Source organism: Labrus mixtus, chromosome 12 (assembly GCF_963584025.1).
Source record: "Labrus mixtus chromosome 12, fLabMix1.1, whole genome shotgun sequence".
NCBI classification, from domain to species: Eukaryota; Metazoa; Chordata; class Actinopteri; order Labriformes; family Labridae; genus Labrus; species Labrus mixtus.
The window spans coordinates 7,952,147-7,973,067 of record NC_083623.1 but is presented as its reverse complement, the minus strand read 5'-3'; the positions used below and the strand labels follow the sequence as shown (position 1 = coordinate 7,973,067).

The 20,921-nt window shown below is 39.0% G+C and overlaps 1 protein-coding gene across 8 annotated transcripts in view; it reads left to right on the top strand.

Moving 5' to 3' along the window:
- The window catches only part of lama2 (laminin, alpha 2), a 209,785-nt gene that overhangs the window by 116,499 nt on the left and 72,365 nt on the right, over window positions 1–20,921 (top strand). For 6 of the 8 annotated variants that reach the window (XM_061051767.1, XM_061051769.1, XM_061051771.1 and 3 more), the window contains exons 22-30: window positions 2,069–2,175; window positions 3,152–3,421; window positions 4,756–4,936; window positions 9,125–9,261; window positions 12,018–12,149; window positions 12,866–12,970; window positions 16,394–16,537; window positions 20,085–20,261; window positions 20,357–20,542. In XM_061051767.1, the coding sequence (XP_060907750.1) occupies window positions 2,069–2,175; window positions 3,152–3,421; window positions 4,756–4,936; window positions 9,125–9,261; window positions 12,018–12,149; window positions 12,866–12,970; window positions 16,394–16,537; window positions 20,085–20,261; window positions 20,357–20,542 (1,439 nt within the window). The remainder of the gene's footprint in view (window positions 1–2,068; window positions 2,176–3,151; window positions 3,422–4,755; window positions 4,937–9,124; window positions 9,262–12,017; window positions 12,150–12,865; window positions 12,971–16,393; window positions 16,538–20,084; window positions 20,262–20,356; window positions 20,543–20,921) is intronic. The other 2 variants (XM_061051773.1, XM_061051772.1) reach the window with 1 other exon arrangement.

Sequence of the window (20,921 nt, the reverse complement as noted above, 5' to 3'; positions counted from 1 at the left end):
CATCAAGGCCAGAACAGGGAATAAAACAACAACAACAACAAAAAGCAGCATTTTATCCCACAACAAGGCTCGTATTGTAGCGACTGACAGAACGGAGTCCAGATGGTCCCCGAAGGGTGAAGCTTGAAGGGCGAGAGACTGTGTGTGTGTGAGTGTGTGAGACGTACATGTGTGTGCATGTTTTCTTGTGTGTTCAATCAGGCGTTTGTGTGTGCGTCTGCATGTGAGGAGTTTTGAGTAGGAGGGCATGCGTGTGAAGCAGAAATAAATGTATGTATCATGTGGAACCCAATGTTTTTTTTGTTTTTTTTTGCATATTTGTGTGTCTGTGTTTGTGTGTGCAGACATCTGTTGTACCCCTCTCTCTCTCTCTCTCTCTCTCTCTCTCTCTCTCTCTCTCTCTCTCACTTCACCATCCCACACTCAGGTCTGTCCTTCTGTCTCTTTTACATCCAACCCTAGAGATAGTCAACATTTAAAAACAGGCTACAAGTCAGTGTGTGTGTGTGTGTGTGTGTGTGTGTGTGTGTGTGTGTGTGTGTGTGTGTGTGCGTCTATGGTCTGACAGCCCATCCACCAGATGGGAGCTGTGATGTTCAAGCTTTATAATTGTATATCTAATGGGTTGATTGGCGTGTGTGGGTGTCTCATCTTCTCCCTTCAGCAAGATTTTAAACACACTAAGTTCAATCAACTTTAAGTCATACAGACAAAGACAAAAGAATCACAGATAAATAAACACAAATTACATTTAAATTTACAGGAATCTATTTTTTTTTTTTTTTATAACTAAGCCATTGAGGATGCGTTAAAAAAAAACCCACACAGACATGACCGAGGCCATAACCTGAATGTTATACTGTCAATGCCAGAGGAATGAAACACAGCCACAGAGAGGGAAATGAATGAACATTTCCACTTTATAGTGAATGTTGTGCCATTTAAAAAGAGAATGAGTGACAAAGGGAATTCAAGGCAAGCTGCTTTGTTTGACTTGGAAATAAGACTGGTTCAGTAATGTTTGACGAAGCAGTGTACCTTGACTTTGGAGGTGAATGTTTTCCCTCTTTTGTGCACATTGTTAGCCGCCTCTGTACATAAGGAGCTCTTTGTTTACCATTCATCGCAGTCTTGTCCACAAAGTTCTCAAATTGTTCTGTTTTATTTTTAAATCTGTTTTGTATTCTGCCAGTTTTTTGTTCTTACACTGCATTTTGTAAGAAGTGAATTTGAGGGGATTCTGGCGTCATTTTATGCACGTTTTCTAGGTTTTTTGTCGCCCAGTCGTTCTGTACTTGTATGCAACTTTCTGTTCATTCCACGTTTGTGTATATGGATTTAATTTGGAAGGCCTAAATTGAGTAATTCAGTGACGAAATGGCTTCATTTCTTATTTAAATTATTTAAACCAACCATGCATCAGGAGCGCCTGCTTTCTGTCTGATTAGTAACATTCCCGTTGTGTTTCCTCAAATGTACCAAATGACATCTTCATTTCTGCACTTTCAGGACCCTAAACTGTTTGGAAACATTCAATGTGTGTATCTTGTTGTATGCTGGAGGGTGGTGGAGGATTCACTTGTACTTGTGCTTTGCACTTCTGTCCAGACTGAGGATTAACTTTTCTTCTTCTGGCTTTTCCCGAGTACAAATAAGGACCTCGTTTTAATCAGAGTAAATCTACTTTTTCAAGTTCAAAGTTCAGCTATGACATTTTTCTCAGTTGCAGCCTCTATTTGTCACTTTCATATTAAGACAGTTTTTTTTTATATACAGACTGTAATCTGGCAAACCTAAGTTAGCCCAGTGGACTGAAGAATCTATTTGGGGAGGAAAAGATTTTTCTCCACAGTGCAGTCAGCAGGATATTAAAGTGCATATCGACAGCTAATCCTTAAGAAGACCTTAAGCTGGATCTGAGCTCTTATCCACTGTAGTGTGAAGTATTCACACTCACCAGTTAGTGGAACTGTTAAACCAGTATGTCTTATTTGATGTACTCCTGTAGAAAGTCTTCCGTTAGTAAATGACGATTGGTGTAAAATATTTCTCTTCTCTTCTCCTGCAGCCTGTCAGTGCCACACTAATGGCTCTATATCTGGGGCCTGCAACCAGGAGACTGGAGAGTGCCAGTGCAGAGAGAACGTAGTTGGGCGACAGTGCGACGAGTGCATGGTAAGTATTTTGATTAACGCCAAAAACCTATTATATTATATATGATGGTGTTGTCAATATTTATTCTTGCCTTTCATGAGAGTTCATACACTTTATTTCACATATAAACTGTTCCTCTAACCTGGTTTCTTTTTTGTAATCTTGCAAAACCATTTGTGTTTATTTGACTATTGTCTTTGTTTTAAACTCAACTATTATGTAAATGTCTTTATTTTTTTCTCATTGAGAAGGAGCGTTGCTTCAAATCCTTTTTCATGACTTACACTTTTTCACTATAAACCTATATATATATTTATGTTAAGTTCATTGGTTAATAAAAACACCAGAACATGTAAAACCCAAAGAAATGATTGGTCAAGGATATACAGTTCTTATCCAAACAGCGGAGTGGAGTTAATCATCGTTCAGGTCGTTCTGTTCATCTAGTCAACAGGTCCTCAAGAGGTTTTGAACATGTGATCAGAGAATGTTTTACAGATAGTGTTTTTATGACAAATTATCAAATGAGTGACCAATATGACTTATAACTGAATATATTCAGTATAAGTCAAAATCTAGATCAAAATCTAATCTTTGTATTCATTAATATGATCTTTGGTTCAGTGTTCATACGATATTTAACCGGTTGAATTAATGTTGTACTTTTTTTTGTCTGTCCCCCCAAAAATATACTACCTTTTAAGACATTATAAATATGTGAAATCCCAAATTTGCGATTCAACATGTGTATCCATTTATCTTGACAGTTTCGCAGCAATGTGTTATTTCCTCCTTGAACAGAAACAGAAAGATGTTTACTTGACAAGCAGACACTAGTTGTTGGACATCAAAGGGTTAATAGGACACATTAAAACTGTTGTTATTGTTAAGAATATAAACTCACAATTGTTGAAACCTTCAGTTTTTTTTACCCTCTATTCTCACTGGTACCCATCTGTAACCCTTCTCTCGCCTCTCTGCGCTGTGATTGGTGCAGCCTAATTGCTGGTGGGATGCTGAGCGTCAGGAGTGTATGCCCTGTCGCTGCAGCCCTCACGGCTCTATGTCTCAGCGCTGCGACGTCGAGGGCCGCTGCATCTGTCGGCCCGGCTTTGTGGGCCGGCGCTGTGACCTTCGTCGTCAAGGTTATGAGAGGCGGGAAACACGGCGGCCCGTGGAGCGCGTTCCCATAGAGGCCGTGCAGCAGAGATGGGGCTCGTCCCGTACTGGTGGTTGTCCCAGGGGGGCGTACAGGCCTAAGACAGGGGTAACACACTGCACGCCGATGACAGTGTGGTGTGATCAAAGAAGCATGGGTGTGGTGGTGTTTTTGTTTTTAAAGTGACAAAATGATTTGAGGTGAAAAGACATTTATGTTGCAAAGTATTTCAGTACTTTTGTGTTGTTTTTGTGGACATGAGGTTTCCAGAAACCATTTAAAGCATTGCATGTAAACGTGTGTATTGCTTGTGTTCTGTGTGAGGGTCTCTTTAGCATGGGTGTGTGTAGTTTTTATTTTATTTCAATACGTTTCTGTTTGAAGATGCTGCTTTTTGTGAGCAGTAATGCAAAGTCCAGCGTGTGTCGTGCTGAGAGACACACATAAAACGAGCAATCTTAACAAATGTGTTTCTCTTGAAGTAACTAAAGATGTTTGTTGTTGCTGTTTTGGTGCCTAAAATGTTATCATGTCTTTTGAAGAAAAAAAGATAACCATGATTATCTGAAATATCCACATTCTGTATTCAGGAGGTTGATCTGTTTTTGTTATGTAGTAGTAATAGTATTATACATAGTAATATATAGTTTGACATTTCCAAAGAGTTGTCTTGGCTGTTCTGGTTTAGCTATAGGGGTACTTTCTTAACGTCTGGGTCCAGTCTGATGATCAACATGCAGGGCATTGATCTTCATCTTTCATGGTAGCAACAGGAAGTACCGTACTCTGGACTCTAAGACAGTTTTCTTTTGTAACTCAAGATACATTTACACAAAAAAACAAAACACATAAGCCAACAGAGGTGGGGGAAAAAAAAAGAAGATTTATGTAAAAATTGAGATTCTTGTCTTCTGAGATTTTAAATCAATTAAAAAATTCCAAAAATCACTCCTTGCTAAGTGCTTAGGCTAGCTCTTTCACTCAGTATTGGAGCAACAAGATATTCATCCAGTCTCACAGATGACTGGAGTAGATCCTGAAGTATGTACTCATTCATAAATAGACTTTGAATCATGAATCCAGAATCGTTTTGAATCGAAAATAGATTCTGAATCAAACCATGGCCCCAAGAATTGAAATCGAATCGCGAGATGCCCAAAGATTCCCAGCCCTATAAGCCATTTTTTTATCCCAGAGTTGTTAAAAATAAAACTGAACAATCTAAGATATTTCTCTGATACAGAATGCTTATTGCCTCTTTTGTTTCCTCTTCATGCCATTCCATCTTCAGAAACAAGTCCTGCATTACAGTACATGTCCGTATAACCTCCTTCTCTTGAAGCTGCTTGGTGTGTGTCGTTCCCCCGATCCCTCCCTACCCCCTCTTTTCTCGGCTCCATTCACAACCCCCTCTGACCTTGTCTGTTCCCGTCTTCCTCCAGCCTCAGACTCACGGCATCACCACAGGAGGAGTGTGCGTCCCGTGTCACTGCAACTCGTTCGGCTCCAAGTCGTTTGACTGCGATGAGTCCGGTCAGTGTCGCTGTCAGCCGGGCGTCAACGGACCCAAATGTGACCGCTGCTCCCGAGGGTTCTTCAACTTCCAGGAGGGCGGCTGCACACGTAAGCACACACAGTGAGGTAGAACAAGTTTTTCAAGACATCAGTCAAAGAAACAAACGCTGAGTTATTCTTACAAAATTAGAACAGGTATGGTCATACTGTATTTACACTACTTAAATTAGCAATAACAGAACACTGTCGTCAGTAAAGTACTCATGCGTTCTGTCTTTTGAATTTCAATTTTACAAAAAAATGTCTGCAGAGAATTTCCATCCTATAAAAGGTAGTGTTGTAGTCAAGACCACACTAACCGAGAACAAGACAAACCAGAGACCAGAGTGCTCCTTGACCAAGACATAAAGGGATTGAGACAGAGACAAGACCATAAATATCGATGAAAAATCATCATATAGTGTGCAGTGTACTCATTTAGACTGTAACACCTGGAAGGTTGCGGCCGTAACCGGGGGATACAAATCAAACTACAAAATAATTGAAGTTATTCATTGTTTAAGAAAGATGTGTTTTCCTTCTAATCGCAGTAATTACAAGGAAAAATAATCTGTCAACGGTGGTCCTGACCGGTCTTGCTTTAAAATCTAGAGTCCGCCCAGTCTGAGACCGAGACAAGACCGAGTAAAAATGCTTTCGGTTCTGAGACGAGACCGAGACCTTCCTTGAGACCAAGACCGATTTCAAGTACTACAACACTTAAAAACTGTTATATTAAAAAAAAAAAAAACTGCACAGGATTTTTTTTTTGCAACATGCTGTAGTTTGAGTTTTAAATCTTTTGCAAAGCGATTAGGTTTTACTTACAGGCGGGAAAAAAGTTTATCATCAGAGAAAATTGCTGCAAAAACATTGAAAATGTTTCACAATGCTTGTATAAAGTGAGTTTCTGTATGACTAGACTTCACTGCATCATTTCTTTCCTACAATATCAGACACCACAAACGTCCTCCCTTATAAACGTCAAGAAAGAAAGACGAAATATTAAATAACTTGTAATTTCTTTACCATTAAAACTAATGTCTTTTGGGAGTCACTTTCTTTTTAATGTCTGGGTATTAAGCCGTGCACAGAAATACTAATAACAGCAAAAGCAATAGCTACTACTAATCCCCATGCATGCAAATGTAAATAAAGGAAGGAAGGTGCAAATAAAATGAAAAATGACAGAAGGTAGGCAATGAAGAAGTGTGTCTATAAGAAGAAGACGGATGAAAGCTGCCAAGAGAAACTAGCTGCTGTTTGATTTGAACATCTTTGAAGGTTGAACATGCAGAGTTATAATGATACAACATATGAATAAATAATAGAGCTTAAAGATTGTTTTATATTGCTTGGCTGTTGAACGGGCATTGCAGCTGATGATTGTGATGCATGAACAATGATTCAGAAAGGCTTTATTGAAATGAAAAGGGAATGACAACAATCGTGTATTCTCTCCTCTAATAATCAAGGAGTAACCTGAAAAAGATTAGGCACTAAACCTTCAAACCTACATCAAATACAACAAACACTGTCTTACATCAAAGCTATATGTGTTGGTTTCATATAAAAGCTCTACAAATCTGTGATGAAAAGTGGGATTTCTTCTATAAAATAACGTTGTACATAAAAGGAGGATCAGAAATGACTTGGTGGAAAAGACCATGATTTACCTTTCCTATTAGAAATAAGGAAACAAGGCATAACTTTTTCCATCCTGTAATTAAGATCAAGGCTATACATACAACTGTGAAAGCTCCAGCCAATGACTTTCTTTTTCTTTATTTAAGGTTTATTCTCAGGCTTTTTACGCCTTTTTTTGTAGAGACAGGACAGTGGGCAGAGTCAGAAGTCAGTACTCTTTATGCAGCACATCGGCTTGAAGCTTTGTATTGAAATTATGTTAAATTGCATTGTCCCTATTAAAATAAATAAATTCAATTCAGAAACTGGGGGGAGAGAGAGAGAGTGGGGAGCGGCATGCGAAAAAGGAGCCACAGGTTGGATTCAAACCCTGGCCAGGACCACAGCCTCCCCACATGGGGGCACACGCACTTACCACTAGGCTACCGGCACCCCTTACACAAATGTAATTTCAGTACCAATCAGCTTGGATTGAACACCAAACACATGTCTGTATTTACACCTCAAACGGAGGCATATGCTTTCTTAATGAAGCCAGACGTGTTCAAGAGAAGTTGCTATATGTGCTAGATCAGTTGTTTTTCAACTGGTTTTTAGGGACCCCGAAAAGGGGGTTGTGGAACCTTTAAAGTGGGTCACGAATCTGTCCCTGACAAAAAACTTGTGTCAAAAAGTCTATGAAGCACTTTTTAAACGTGTTTGTTTTGTTTAGTTTCTCGCTTCTGTCACATGTTTTGTATCGTTTAAGGTTCAAACTGGTTGAAAAATATCAGACATTTGGGTCATGATTTGAGTTGTTGGTGGGTCCTGAGGCGGGACGATTCGAGAGAACCACTGTGCTTCTTCTATCCTAGAGTTAAGCCTTTAATGGGCGCCAGTGGCCTAGTGGTTAGTTCCCACGACACATGTGCATAGGCTGTCGTCCTTCAAGTCCTCCTACATGTCCTCCATCACTCTCTCCCTCCCCGATATCTGACTCTATCCACTGACCTATCTCTGAGTAAAGCCCAAAAAAAAAGTTAGCTTTTAATAGCTATCATATCGTCTACAATGAACATCTAATTGTTTTTACAGAGTGATAGTGTTTATTTTACTGACCATAAAATCTACATCTGTAAGAAATGTTCTTTCCATCACAAGGGCTGAGGATTTTTAATATCTTTGCCTGAGGGTGTGCTGTGCTATCTGAAAAACTTGTTTCTTTTTTAATGTTTATTCCAAACCAGTCTTTTTTTTTTTTTTTTTTTAAAGGGAATATGTTCAAATTATGAAACCATATGCCCTGAAAACATGGCAACTCGGGCAGCAGGTGCAGCAAACTTTTGCTGCCCAAAATGAGGATTAAGCCTCCACGCACCCCGAGTACAAATATAAATAGATTTTTCCAACTTATCTCCTTATGCAACGTATTATCGATGCCAAACACTGTCTACAGCCAAGAAGGGGAAGTTATAACTTAACCAAAAAGCCCGGTAATAAAACACAAAGACACGATATGACAGGGGATTATTGGCTTACATTTATCTTAACATCACTTCCATCAGCAGCTGCCGGTTACAGAAACAAGAAGTTTGTGTTTAAAGAGCAAGAAAATGTCCTTCAGTCAAGTCACAACACAGAAAGGAATCAGTCTGTGTGAGTGTTGTTTCTAAAATGTGAACAGGCAGCTAACAGAGAACTTTATCAACAATAACATAAGTGCTATTCTATTACAAACTTCACATATTTGAATTGATTAAAATATTAGCTAAACGATGAAAGTCTTCCCTTGTAAAGGTGACTTCATTAGCATTTACATTTCATGCAGCCAGCGTAGTTAGGAAGGCATAGAGTCCTGTGGTATTGACACTGAATGACAGGTGGTGATTGAGTGAGTTAATTGGTAGTGAATAAATTAAAAATGAATGACACTGGGGGATTGTTGGGTTTTTAATAAACAACTCATCTTTATGCAATCGCTGGATAAATTAGCCTTTAAAATTTTTATAATCAAAACAGTTTTATTTAGAAGTATAACGGCAAAGTGTGAGGTCCATGTGATTAAATGTGCACTTTTTGTTAACCTTATTATTTCTCTTTTACTTCCACATCAGTGTTAAATATCAGTGAGACAGAGACAGTGTTTCTGTACCTGACGTGTTTCCCCTGAGGTTTACTTTTCAAACAAAATTTGGCAATCTTCCCTGTTCTTCCCATATTCTATTATCATGTTTATTTCAGCATTTTTGTGCTACTCACCCCTGCGTTATTGTCTTATTACACACATTTTTACATGCATATTTTGTGTTGATTGTTGATTTTTCTATATAGAGAGCACAGTTCACCAAAGTCAAGCTCCTCGTGCGTAAACATACCTCTCCAACGAAGCTGCTTCTGATTCTGTTCTCAATCCCACATACTTTGATTGTTTAAATTGAATTGACCAATCATCATGACGTGTTGCGACCTAAAAAAAACAGTGTTGTTGTTGTTCAGAACTAGAGATAAAAGGATGCTAAGATTCAGTTTTGTGATAGTTAACCTTTATATTTTTAACCTGTCCAGCTGCTAGCTACTGATTTATCTTAAGCGTGTTTCAAACTATACTTCCTCTCCTCTCTTCTTTTACAGCCTGTCAGTGCACTCATTTGGGGAACAACTGTGATGCTAACACAGGACAGTGCATCTGTCCTCCAAACACCATTGGTGAGAGGTGTGACCGCTGTGCTCCAAACCACTGGGGCCATGACATCATGACCGGATGCAAGGTAGGCCCGATCTGTCTTAGCAAAGAGCAGTCACTCACATTCGTCCAACGGACTGTACTTGTAGTAACACATGGAGGGGATCATCAAACACACTGGCACAAAACGTAGGGAAAGAATGACCAAGACAGATTAACAGCTGGTCTGAAGGACTTTTAAAAGATTGTTTTCACCTGAAAACTAAAGGGGGGGGGGGGGGGGGACTGAAAGGTACGTCCTGGATTATGATGAGAAATGCTAAATTTGTCTAATTTCTAATGAAATGCTCGAGGTAAAATACTCTAATATATACATTAGTGAGTATGGACTGTGTTTGTACATGATAAGTATTTTACTTAAAATAATAAATTGCCATGTAAACACATTTTTCTTACTTCCTTATCCCCAATAAGTGCAAAGTTTAAAGGTCACATATTATTCTCCTTTTAAACAAGTTTAAATAAGTCTCTTTCTTGTTCTAAATCCACTCTGATCCTGTTTTTGATCATGTCTACAAACCCCTCTATTTCAGCCCTGCTCAGAACAGGCTGTTTCTGTGTCTGTACCTTTAAATGTAAATGAGCTGTGTCTGACCACGCCCCCTCTCTGGAATGGACTTTTCTCATAACTGGGGGGTTTTGTAGACAGACTAGGAACACATATTAGTGTCAGAAAATCATGGTACAAGTGTTTTTGCATAATATGTGACCTTTAAAGGTAAAACATCGACAGAATAACAATTTATTCTAGTTTAATCACAATTCATATTAATTAAGTTACCTATTTAGCACTTTTCTGTTCCAGCTGGTTAAGATTCAAGATTAAAAAATGTTATTGTTTATCACATAGTGACAGAAAATTACCTCTGGTTAGAGGCTCCAGTAACATAACAACACTCACACCCCTTACACTCACATTATCACTTTTCTGCTTCCATCCCGCTCTCAATAGATCTCCTCTTCAAAGACATATTTCATCTTCTCTTCCCGTCCTCCACTCTTATCTTTATTCTTTCTCCCTTTCTTTTCTTGCCATACTGTGTTCTCTGATTATCCCTGAGCTTGTTTACACAGCCTATTCTCTGTTTCCCTTCCTCTTTATCACCTGTCTTCCTGTGAATCGCTCCCATTTTGTCGACTTCTCCGTTATGTAACCGCGTCTTGGTTCAAAGTGTTTGAAAGTAATTGTTCTGCACTGAAACCATCTCACCAAAGAGCCGCGAGGCAGCAATAACAGAAAACTATTAGACGTAGCACTAGACTATTAGCAATTAGAGGCTTGAACATGAAAGTACTGTAAGTCTCAGTTTAACAACAGATTGATCCAAAAGAGTACAACAGTAGAACAAAGAGGGATGCAACAGATCTACAGTAAGTGGTGCCGAACTAAACCAAAGCAACGAAGTGAAACACAGCAAAGCAAAGACTGTGTCAGCAAGTACAGAGATAACAAGCAAGCACTGTGCAAAATGGATACACCACAAATTCTTTACTGTGAAGACTTTTTTTTAAAGATCACACAGAGATAATGTTTTCCCCTTTGACAAAAAGCTATTCAGCTGCAGATATGAACAAAAATGAACATATTGAGTAATAAAAATCAGCTATCATTTACAGTGAAAGACTGTTGTTCCGGGTCAAGAGTTCAAAATCACATGTAAATGCTCACACTATTGTTCTTGTCTATTAAAAGCTACACCTGCAGAGTTATTTCAACACTGGAACTCTTAAATTCTACCACAGCTGTTTTTAATTTCAGTGGATTAGCATTAACAGCTCAGTTTCACACAGCTTTTGCCTCAAAATTCAGATTAAGTTATCGATCTTCAAGCTGTTTACACCTTGCTTTAACATCCGACCTGGGTGATCTGATAGCGGATAGCTTTAATGCTAGGTGTGAGCACACCCCAATGTGTCCCAAGAACGGATTGAGATCCTCAACTAGGAGAAAAATGTTGCCCCCCCCCCCCTCAGTGATATAGCAAATGTTTGTGCAGAAATTAACATCACTCATATATTATTATTCAAAGGTCTGTTTGGAAGGCTACTTTCTCAAACAGAGAACTTTATTTGAAAAATTACAGTAATATACATGTTCATCTAGTTCTAGAGCAGACCATGGTCTGCTAAGCTGGTTGCTGGTTGTATTGCAGAAAGTTCAGAGTGAACAGTTAGTCAGAGTGTACTCTCCTGGATAAAATACATGATGACACCAATTTTTATTTTTTTGTGTTTGCCTACTTTACTCTTCAGAGGATTTCTGTCACTCAAGTGATAAACACACCTTTTTTCAAGTGATGACATCATTTTGAAATCCCTCTATGCATGGGTTTAAGCATTATATGACCTGTAAAAAAATGAGTATTTCCATAAAGTAATGTAAACAGTAATGCTGTTATGTGTGTTATAGGCCCATATCAGCAAAATGAGGCATCAGTCGGCCTCTAATCCAATGTTCTTCGGCACATTGTTGTCAGTAAAAAAGTAACTCTGCCACAACATGTGAATGTGAATAGGTCATGTTATTAGTGATATCGTTCATTGCAGTGATACATATTGTCCAGTGGCTTCCAGTGTTATGGTGTCTGACAAAAGAAGTTTGCCTTTTATGATTACGGTAAAATACTGTACCCGAGTTTGATTACATTCCTTTGTAAACCCTCTAAAGGTTAAGGTAGTTAAATGTTGACATTAAAGCTCCTGATCTCTTATGTTCTTATGTGAATGACGTACTGGTTACAGAAACAATAGTGACATTTCTCATTGTTTTTGTGTACGCAGGACTGTGGTTGCAGCGTGGTCGGCTCGATGACCCAGCAGTGTAACATCAACACCGGCTGCTGCTCCTGCCGCGACTCGTTCAGAGGAGAGAAATGCAACGAATGTCAAATCGGATACAGAGACTTTCCTCAGGTAAATGATCCGTATCATCACTTCTAATATCACGGTAATAAAAATAGAGTCTGCTTTAACTTTATAGAGATACTAGAGGGGGGGACTGGAGATGATTGGACAAAGACATGAAAATATTTTTTTTCTTAATATTACACTGACATTTCTACAGAATCCTATTGATGTAATTAAAGTCTTATCACACCACTTATTTTTGTAAGTCGAAACTTTATTGAAATTGACTTCCCTGACAAATTTTCAATCTGTCCTCAAATCTATTCACTGTGAATGCAGCGGACATTCTTTCATAAAACATTTTTTTAAATTTCAATCGCCATCCACATTAGATATTTGCTTCATTGTGCGGCTGTATTCAAGGTAGAGGTATGGTGAATATTTTCCATGAAAAGCACCAGAATGAAAAGAATTCAATGATCCCGTTGGGAAGTCAGTATTCAGAGAAATTTCACAGTCACTTAAAAATGAATTTTTCAACATGGTATCTTCAGTCAAATGGAAAAACAACTGGACATCTCTGTGTTTGGTATTGGTCTGGACTTCACTGATGTCTCAGCTGACACGGGAGTGAAAAGATAATGGCAACATTTTCATTTTGGAGTACATTTGAATGGTTTGGTGAAGCATAAAGCTAGGACACACTCTGCTACCTCCCCGCTCGGCCTGTTGTGTTGTTGATAACAGAAGCTTGGCGTTGTCTGCGTCCGTGTTTCCCACAGTGCACCCAGTGTGAGTGTAACGCCGCAGGATCGGACAGCCAGACCTGCGACGTGGAGAGAGGAGCGTGTGCCTGCGCTGACAGGACGGGAAAGTGTAGCTGCAAGGTACAACATACTCTCACAGAAATACACTTTATCCATGTCCATTTGTGTCTTAGTTTCAAAGGTGAATATAAGCGTTATTTGTCTCCTTTTCTGTCAAGATACCTACAGTTGGATAATTAATATACAATGAATACACAAGTATTCATTGTATATTAGTACACAAGTGTGTGAAAGATTGATATAAAACACATGCAATAGAAAACATGCAAATAGCTGTCACTGGCTTTTAGCTTCATAACGATAAGCATTCAATGGCTGTGCTACAAACAGTTGAACAAGACAACACAGCAACAAATGCAAAACTTTTAGACTTCACAAAGGCAAAAATAGTCTAATAAATATATCCATTAAGATGGATGAAAAACTGTGATGCATGATTTGTATTATTAGTTTCATGGAGTGTATCCCTACATATTAAATTTAACTTTAATATAGTAGTTCTTTTTTTTTATTTGCATTTTTCACTCACAATTAAGTGAAAGTAAAGTCACTTTCAGTGTGTCATGGTTCATCCTTTTTTTCATTTTATGTTCCTGCAACAATTCCACACCTGAGAAAGTAGGTTGGCTGTGCACGGGGTATCTTGTTGATACTTTATGTATCTATCTTTTTCTTCCTCGTCCTCATTATCATATTTGTCTTTGTCTTCAGCTTCGTCTTTTTTGTCTTCTTCTTCTCCTCCATCTCTCACCTCCGTTGTGTTTTTTTGTGGATGTATCCACTGCTTATGTACATCCAAACATTACCTCCTCTACACACTTTATCAGCTTCATTGCTGTCTCCAACTGGCTCTGCATTCTGCCAATGTTTTACCCTAATGTGCTCCATTAATCATTATCTGTGGACAATCAGAGTCTAGTCCAACTTTTCTTGCAGCCTAAGGTTTTGAGAAAAGATGGCATACTTGTATAGAAGAACTTGAGGAAGCTGGAAGCTGTGGTTGATGTAGGTGGAGAGGGCTAGCGCCAGTTAGCATAAGCTGGTTAGCTCAGAGAGTTGATAGACAACAAAGTAGATTTCCACATGTGAAGCTTATTCTGTAGGATACTAACATGGACCATACAATGACAGGTCATTGTGCTAAAGTATGTTCACTAATTTTACAATCATAATCAGAGTAGTGCAGTCTCTAACACAAGACCAAAACAAAAGGCGTCACATCCTTGTGGTGCTATTTGGTATTGCAGTTATACTACATTTACTAGACTTTGACTCTTACAAAGGCCATTTTTTTATTAGTCTCAGGTGTTGTTTAAACTTCTGTGAAAATTCCAGCTGGCTAATGTTTGCATCCAAACACAAACCAGAGAGTGGAGATGGCACACGTAGACTGCAAGTCAAAAATCAAAGGTATTTCATTATATCGAACAGCAGCTGTTCTACATACATTAAAACATTTCTGCAAAACGTTCCCTCAGAAAGAGGCAATGCAGTTATAGAATCACAGTTCTTCATAGAGTTTAGATCGTCACATATTCATCTTCAGACTCCACATTGTTTGTCTAACACGAAGATGATCTGATCTGGATCAGTACATCGTCAGTGGCTGCTTTTATTGTCATTCTTGCAAAGCGAGCTGTAAAGTAAAGCTGTTGGTTTTACATTTCAGTGACAACGATACAAACACCACTGACATTCTGCCAAGCAACCGTACTTTAACTTTTAGAGAGAGTCACAGACTGAGAAGGAAAAACAAGTTATTTATGGGTTTAGAGGAGGATCTTAGTTTAGATTTAAAATATCAATGCAGACTTAAAAGCGCCTGCTCACACTTTCTCTGTCCTTTCTCTGTGTACGTTGTCTGTTTATGTGTACATTTGTGTCCGAGTGTATCATATCAGTAAATGTCAGAACTGAGGGAGACACACCTCTCTGTGTGATGGCTGACATCATGTGCTAGCACGCACATATAAGTGCAGTCATTCACACAAAGATAAATGCACACATACACTTACACTATCTATGAATATCTTTATCACTCTTGTCTAGGAACAGGTCAGTTATATGTTTCATTACCACATATGTAAAGGTGTTAATATCATTTACTGTTTCAAATACACACACACACACACACACACACACACACACACACACACACACACACACGGCACCACCTAACTGGAGACATCTTTCATCCCTTCTGTCACCTGCTGATGAAATGATTCTCATAAACAGTGAAACATGCAGAAACATAAACTTGTGTGAAATACACACACACACACACACACACACACACACACACACACACACACACACACACACACACACCAGATCCATGGCCTGTGATAAGGCCTCAGATCACCAAGTGTCATCTTCTCTCTTAACGGGGAGGAGGCTGACTGCCTGTCAATCAAACAGTTATGCAATCTGTCACTTGTCACTGTTTAGGTTTGTTTATCCTGCTCTCTGTGACGTGTCAGACTGGTTACCTGTCTGCCTTCCTGCATGCCTGTTTGTCTGCCTGTTTGTCTTTCTGTCTGTCTGCTCACCTGTCTGTCTGTCTCTCTGCCTGTAAAAAATCTAATGAACCTGTGTATCTTTCAGGCTTCTCAGAAGTTTCACAAATACAACTGTGATATTTATGGTCTTTTTTTACATTCAGGTATCATATATAATGTCATCACTTGCTTACTGATTTTTTCCTCCATTATTTTGAAGTTATTCATTAAGTAAAACGTTTTTAAACTTACAATGTAAATGTAAAGATCGCTAGGGTATAAGAACAATTCATGAAAGCAGCAGCATATATTTATCAGCACAGCCAACGATTTTCTTGTTTATTATAATGAACTTTTAATTTATTCAACTTTTTTAGGAGGAAGACAATTGATACACAAGTTAGCCTGCTTCTTAGAAAGAAGGATTTTTATCTTATTTTTTGCACATTACATTTAAATTCAATTACAATTAGGTATGCTCTTTAGTTGCTAAGCATGGCATCACGACCTCCGTTTGACATGACACAGACTAATCATGGAGATCATTAAGTTGATATTTAAAGCGCTTCCCTTCACTATATGCCTTCACTTTCCTCTGTTTTTCTTGCTCCTTGCTCACTAACCTGCAGGACATTTTGACAGAACTCAGCATTAATTGGATGACGATTTGTTGACATAGCGAAGGCTTAATATACAGACCTGTCCACCATGCCATTTGAGACCAGTCAGCTTGCAGCTTATTTACTCCGAATGTAAACAATTCAGGGCAGTGATGGACCTATTTCTACAGCACTGTAGTCATTGCAAGCATTTTCTGTGCAGTGTAAGTCGGCCAGTTTTTTAACAGCTGAAATATGTGACACAGTAAAGTTTCACATTGTTAATAATTTTGAACATTTTGGTAAAATAATATTCCATCCATTGATTCCAAGATATGGTTATAATCACAAAACAACAATTATAATTGTGTCATCTTTGTCATCAGGCAAACGTGGAAGGAGACAACTGTGACCGCTGTAAGCCCGACACGTTTGGGTTGTCAGTACGAAACCCGCTCGGCTGCAGCAAGTGTTACTGCTACGGACTGACACCCTACTGCACAGAGGCTAAAGGACTCATCAGGATGTGGGTGAGTAGCCTTTTTGTTTTAAATGTATTCCTGTCACGGTTACGAGCATGAAGGTAAAAGCAGCAACTTCCGGTTTTTGAAAATGAAGCCAATACAGGAGTGAAAAATAAAAAAAACTGCAGTTCCTCAAGTGTCCACTTGAGGCTGGCTGTAAAAGCAAAGGGATCCACATTTAAAGACCATTTTAAAATGCCCATATTATAGCAGAAATGCAAATGTTAACACACTGTTACATAAAAAACGATTTTGGTCTCTATAGCCAATTTCTTTATTTGTAAAATCTCTAGCAGGGTGGGATGTGGGGGTGATTGTTTTATAACTCATCCGTTTTGATAATTCAAAAGCTTAGAGTTTTTCATAATAAGGAACAAGGCTGATCTGACTTGGCAGGCTTGTTTTGTAGCTAGAGATGTCACTGTTTGAAATTCCTTTGCCTGATTCTGTTTTTTAAAGACTGACCTGGTGATTCTGATTTCGGCTGATTCCAATTTTCTTTATTAAAAGAACTAAAACTAACAGACGAACAGGCTGACAATTGTCCGGTCTGTTCACCAGCCGGTCCTCGTTGTACCTCTAGTTGTTTGCCAGCAAGTTAAGCTTTACCATAACTACTGTTAATCCTGTTGCTGACCTTCAACATTTAGCTTCATTCACATTGTGTTCATCGTTTGCAGTATGCTAGCTAGATTTGCTATATGGGTATATTTTAGCTGCCAAGTTATTTATTTGGCCCGCCTCAACTCCAACTCAACGACTGCTTCTCCATTAGTCGCTAGTTGGAGTAAACATTTCCAATATGGTGACCTCCATCTTTAGGCTTCATAACACCTCTTCAGAAACCAATGAGTGATGAGTGAAAAGTCTATAGTCCAACCATTTGGGGTTTGAAGTCATAGAACATAGATTCATTCTGAATCAACAGCAAACTTTAAGGACTTAGATTACCCTTGTGCAGCATTGAAAAACTTGGGACTGAAACTCAGAGATTGCTGCACAAGAACTATAGGTAAACTTTATTGAGACTTAACACATTGATATGTACTTTAGGGATGGAAATATTGTGTAAGTATTTTTTTTTTTTTCTCGGTTCCACTTAGCTCTGATTTCTTTCTTCCCTCGGTTGTGTTTTCCATGGAGTAGTTTCCTGTACTTGTTCAACACACCTCTGTTTAATGCCAATGTTAAAACCGTATTGTTCTCCATTAATCATCATCCGTCGACATCAGAGGCTTCTTCAAAGCTTTACCTTGACTTTTCGGATGGCAGAGCTTTTCTAGAAGCTTGACATTTGTTAGCCCCGACTGAAGTAAAACTTGTAAAATGACCCCGCTAACTAGTCTTATATGACCTCTGATATCTCTGCATCAACACACAAGCAGTAATGTGGACATTGTAGACACCATGTGAGGTAATGATGCGTATCAGACACCACCAGACAGTCAGACTGGAAGTTAGCCATCAATTGTTGTGCGGATGCCTGTTCTTAATAAAGGCCGCTCGTCTCAGAAACAGTAGCCATCTGCAATAAACTGGTGTTTCCGTGGCAACCGTAGAGTTTCTTCTGATGAAGTGTGGCGAGAGGCTTCATTTGGACGACAAACATTCACTTCATTTATTGTTGACAGAGAGCGAGGGAGAGAGAGAGAGAGAGAGAGGGGAATGGGATCTGGATGGAGAGAGAGAGAGAGAGGGACAGAAAAAATGGAGAGTTTATTGGAAAGAGGGAGATTTTCTCCGAACCACTGAATCGTGAGATTACACTGAGTGGAGTGGGACATACACACACTCTACCAAGCACACACGCCTTGTATCTAGACACCATACACATACACTATACAAGGAACATATGCATTCACACATATACAAACATGCATACACAAACTCACGCTGCACTGGATTACATGGCGTTTAGAGGAGAGGGATACACACACACACACACACACACACACACACACACACACACACACACACACACATTGTGCTTGCACACATGCTGCATTATTTGTTGTTTTCTGTCTGATCAAAACTATGTGCGAGTATGTGATGTTATTTTGCTATTTTTTTTTGCCTATAAAACATTGCTGTGCTAACCCCAACTCATGTCATTAATAAGATACAGAAAAAACAGAAAATAATATCCTGAAGATTTTTCTCCTTTTGAAACTTTGGGTGTAATTAGGGGGTGTAAAAGCGCTTTGACTAGTCAGAAGACTAAAAAAGTGTTCTACAAACTCTTCATGAGTTCATAATTGTAAAAAAAAAAAAAAAGTTCCAGTTACCCTAGTGTTTAAATGTTTAGAGTTAAAATCATTAAAAAATAATTTGGAGGAAAATATTAGCGATGCTCTTTGCCCTGTCTGGCTGCCCCTCTTTCTTTTATTCATTCATTCAAGCTGTAGTGTCTTCATAGATTTCTGATTGAGTCCACCTGATCAAGACGCACTCTTCCTTAATGCCTTGAATATTATTCACACAAAATAAACACATCAATACTGCTGGACCTCATTGACAGACAGGGGAAGAGATCCAGAGTGGAGCAGATGAACCTGTATTTAAATCAGTCCACTCGAGCACAACCCACACTCAACAACAAAGGCTGATATTATTCAAGCAATATTGAAATATCAACACACAAAGTAGACAATGGCGAGAATGAGAAAGAGAGGGTTAGATATTCTTCAGGCTATCCTTCCTTTCTGGTATGTGAATCCTGTTTGTTTGCACTTACTTTCTCTCCTCTTTAGATCCTTGCTTGTGTTGTACTTAGTCTCTGATGTTTGTCACTTTGGATAAAAGCGTCTGCTAAACGAATTGTAGAGACGAGAAGAAATCTTATCTAATCATGTTCCAATCATATGTTTGCATAAGAGGTGCTCTCAGTCAGCCAGTTTTGAGACCCATCCTCATTAATTCTAAATCCTCTGAGCCCTCAGATAACACAGGACACCAAGCAGCGAGACAAAAGATGATCAAGCTTTTTTTCCTAACAAGATAGGAGCCACTGACAAAATCCAACCGAAATCGATGTCTGGCAAAGTTATAGAACACTAAATGAAGGTGAAGAGTAGTTTGAGTCGGTGTCATTAGGAGGTGAGGAGAAGAGAAAACTGTGATTGAAGGAGACAGAAAGACAGTTATTAATACACCTGGACATCTGGTTTACAAGTCAGTGTTTTGCTATGCAACACAAGTTGAATATTTCTGTGTGACTCTACCTTCTCATAATCACATATGTTGCATCTGGCTCAGCTTGTGGTGAGTTAAACATGGAGAAATAATGCAGCATGAACAGACTGTTCTAATGGCACCTCACCAAACTCTATAATGCCTTACTCCACAGACCAATATTAGAAGTTTAAAAACGTATTTATTCTCTCATAGCACCATCTAAAGAAATTCTAGCTCTACACCCAAATCAGTTGTATCGGAAGCATGATATCTATAGTGTAAACTGGTTGTAGTTAAATCTTTGAGAGGCAAATATTTAGATTTAGATAGAATCAACATAGTTTAGCATTTTCAAAGTTTTCATCGTTGTGTGTCCCAGTTAACGCTGAAGCCAGAGCAGACGGTGCTCCCCCTGGTGGACAAGTCCAACACTGTGGAGACCAGAAGAGGAGTGAGCTTTCAGCACCCTGAGATCCTCGCTCATACTGAACTGGTCACCTCAACTCTCACTGAGCCGTACTACTGGAGGCTGCCCGAGCAGTTCAAAGGCTCCATGGTAGGAGAAACATTTATTTTATATATTTAAGGTTTCGCCCTGATATTTTTAGAGCCGTTTTTAACCCCCTGTTTTTTTTTCACTTCTTTCTTTAGATCACAGCATATGGTGGTCAGTTGAAGTATGCAGTCTACTACGAGGCCAGAGAAGAAACGGGTCCCTCCTCCTACGAGCCTCAGGTCATCATCAAGGGCGGGCCTAACCGCAACATCGTGATGACCCGCCACAAACCGGGACTCCAGATTGGTCAGCTCACCCGCCATGAGATCGACATGACAGAGGTGCTTTTATATTTGTGCTTTGGATGATAATATTATAAGATAATCAAAAAATAACCTGGGTCATATTTTAGTTGCAAGTCGAAGAAAAATAATCAGTTTTTGAAATGCCAACTAAAAAAAAAAAAAAAACCTGAAAAGAATAATGATTTACGAGCTCTGTCAGTCCGTGCCAAAAGGGTCTATTACATCTGTAATAGACTGCAGTGGTCAAATTGATTTGTCAGTGTATTAAGTGTCCGTGTGTGTCTGTGTGTGTGTGTGTGTGTGTGTGTGTGTGTGTGTGTGTGTGTGTGTGTGTGTGTGTGTGTGTGTGTGTGTGTGTGTGTGTGTGTGTGTGTGTGTGTGTGTGTGTGTGTGTGTGTGTGTGTGTGTGTGTGTG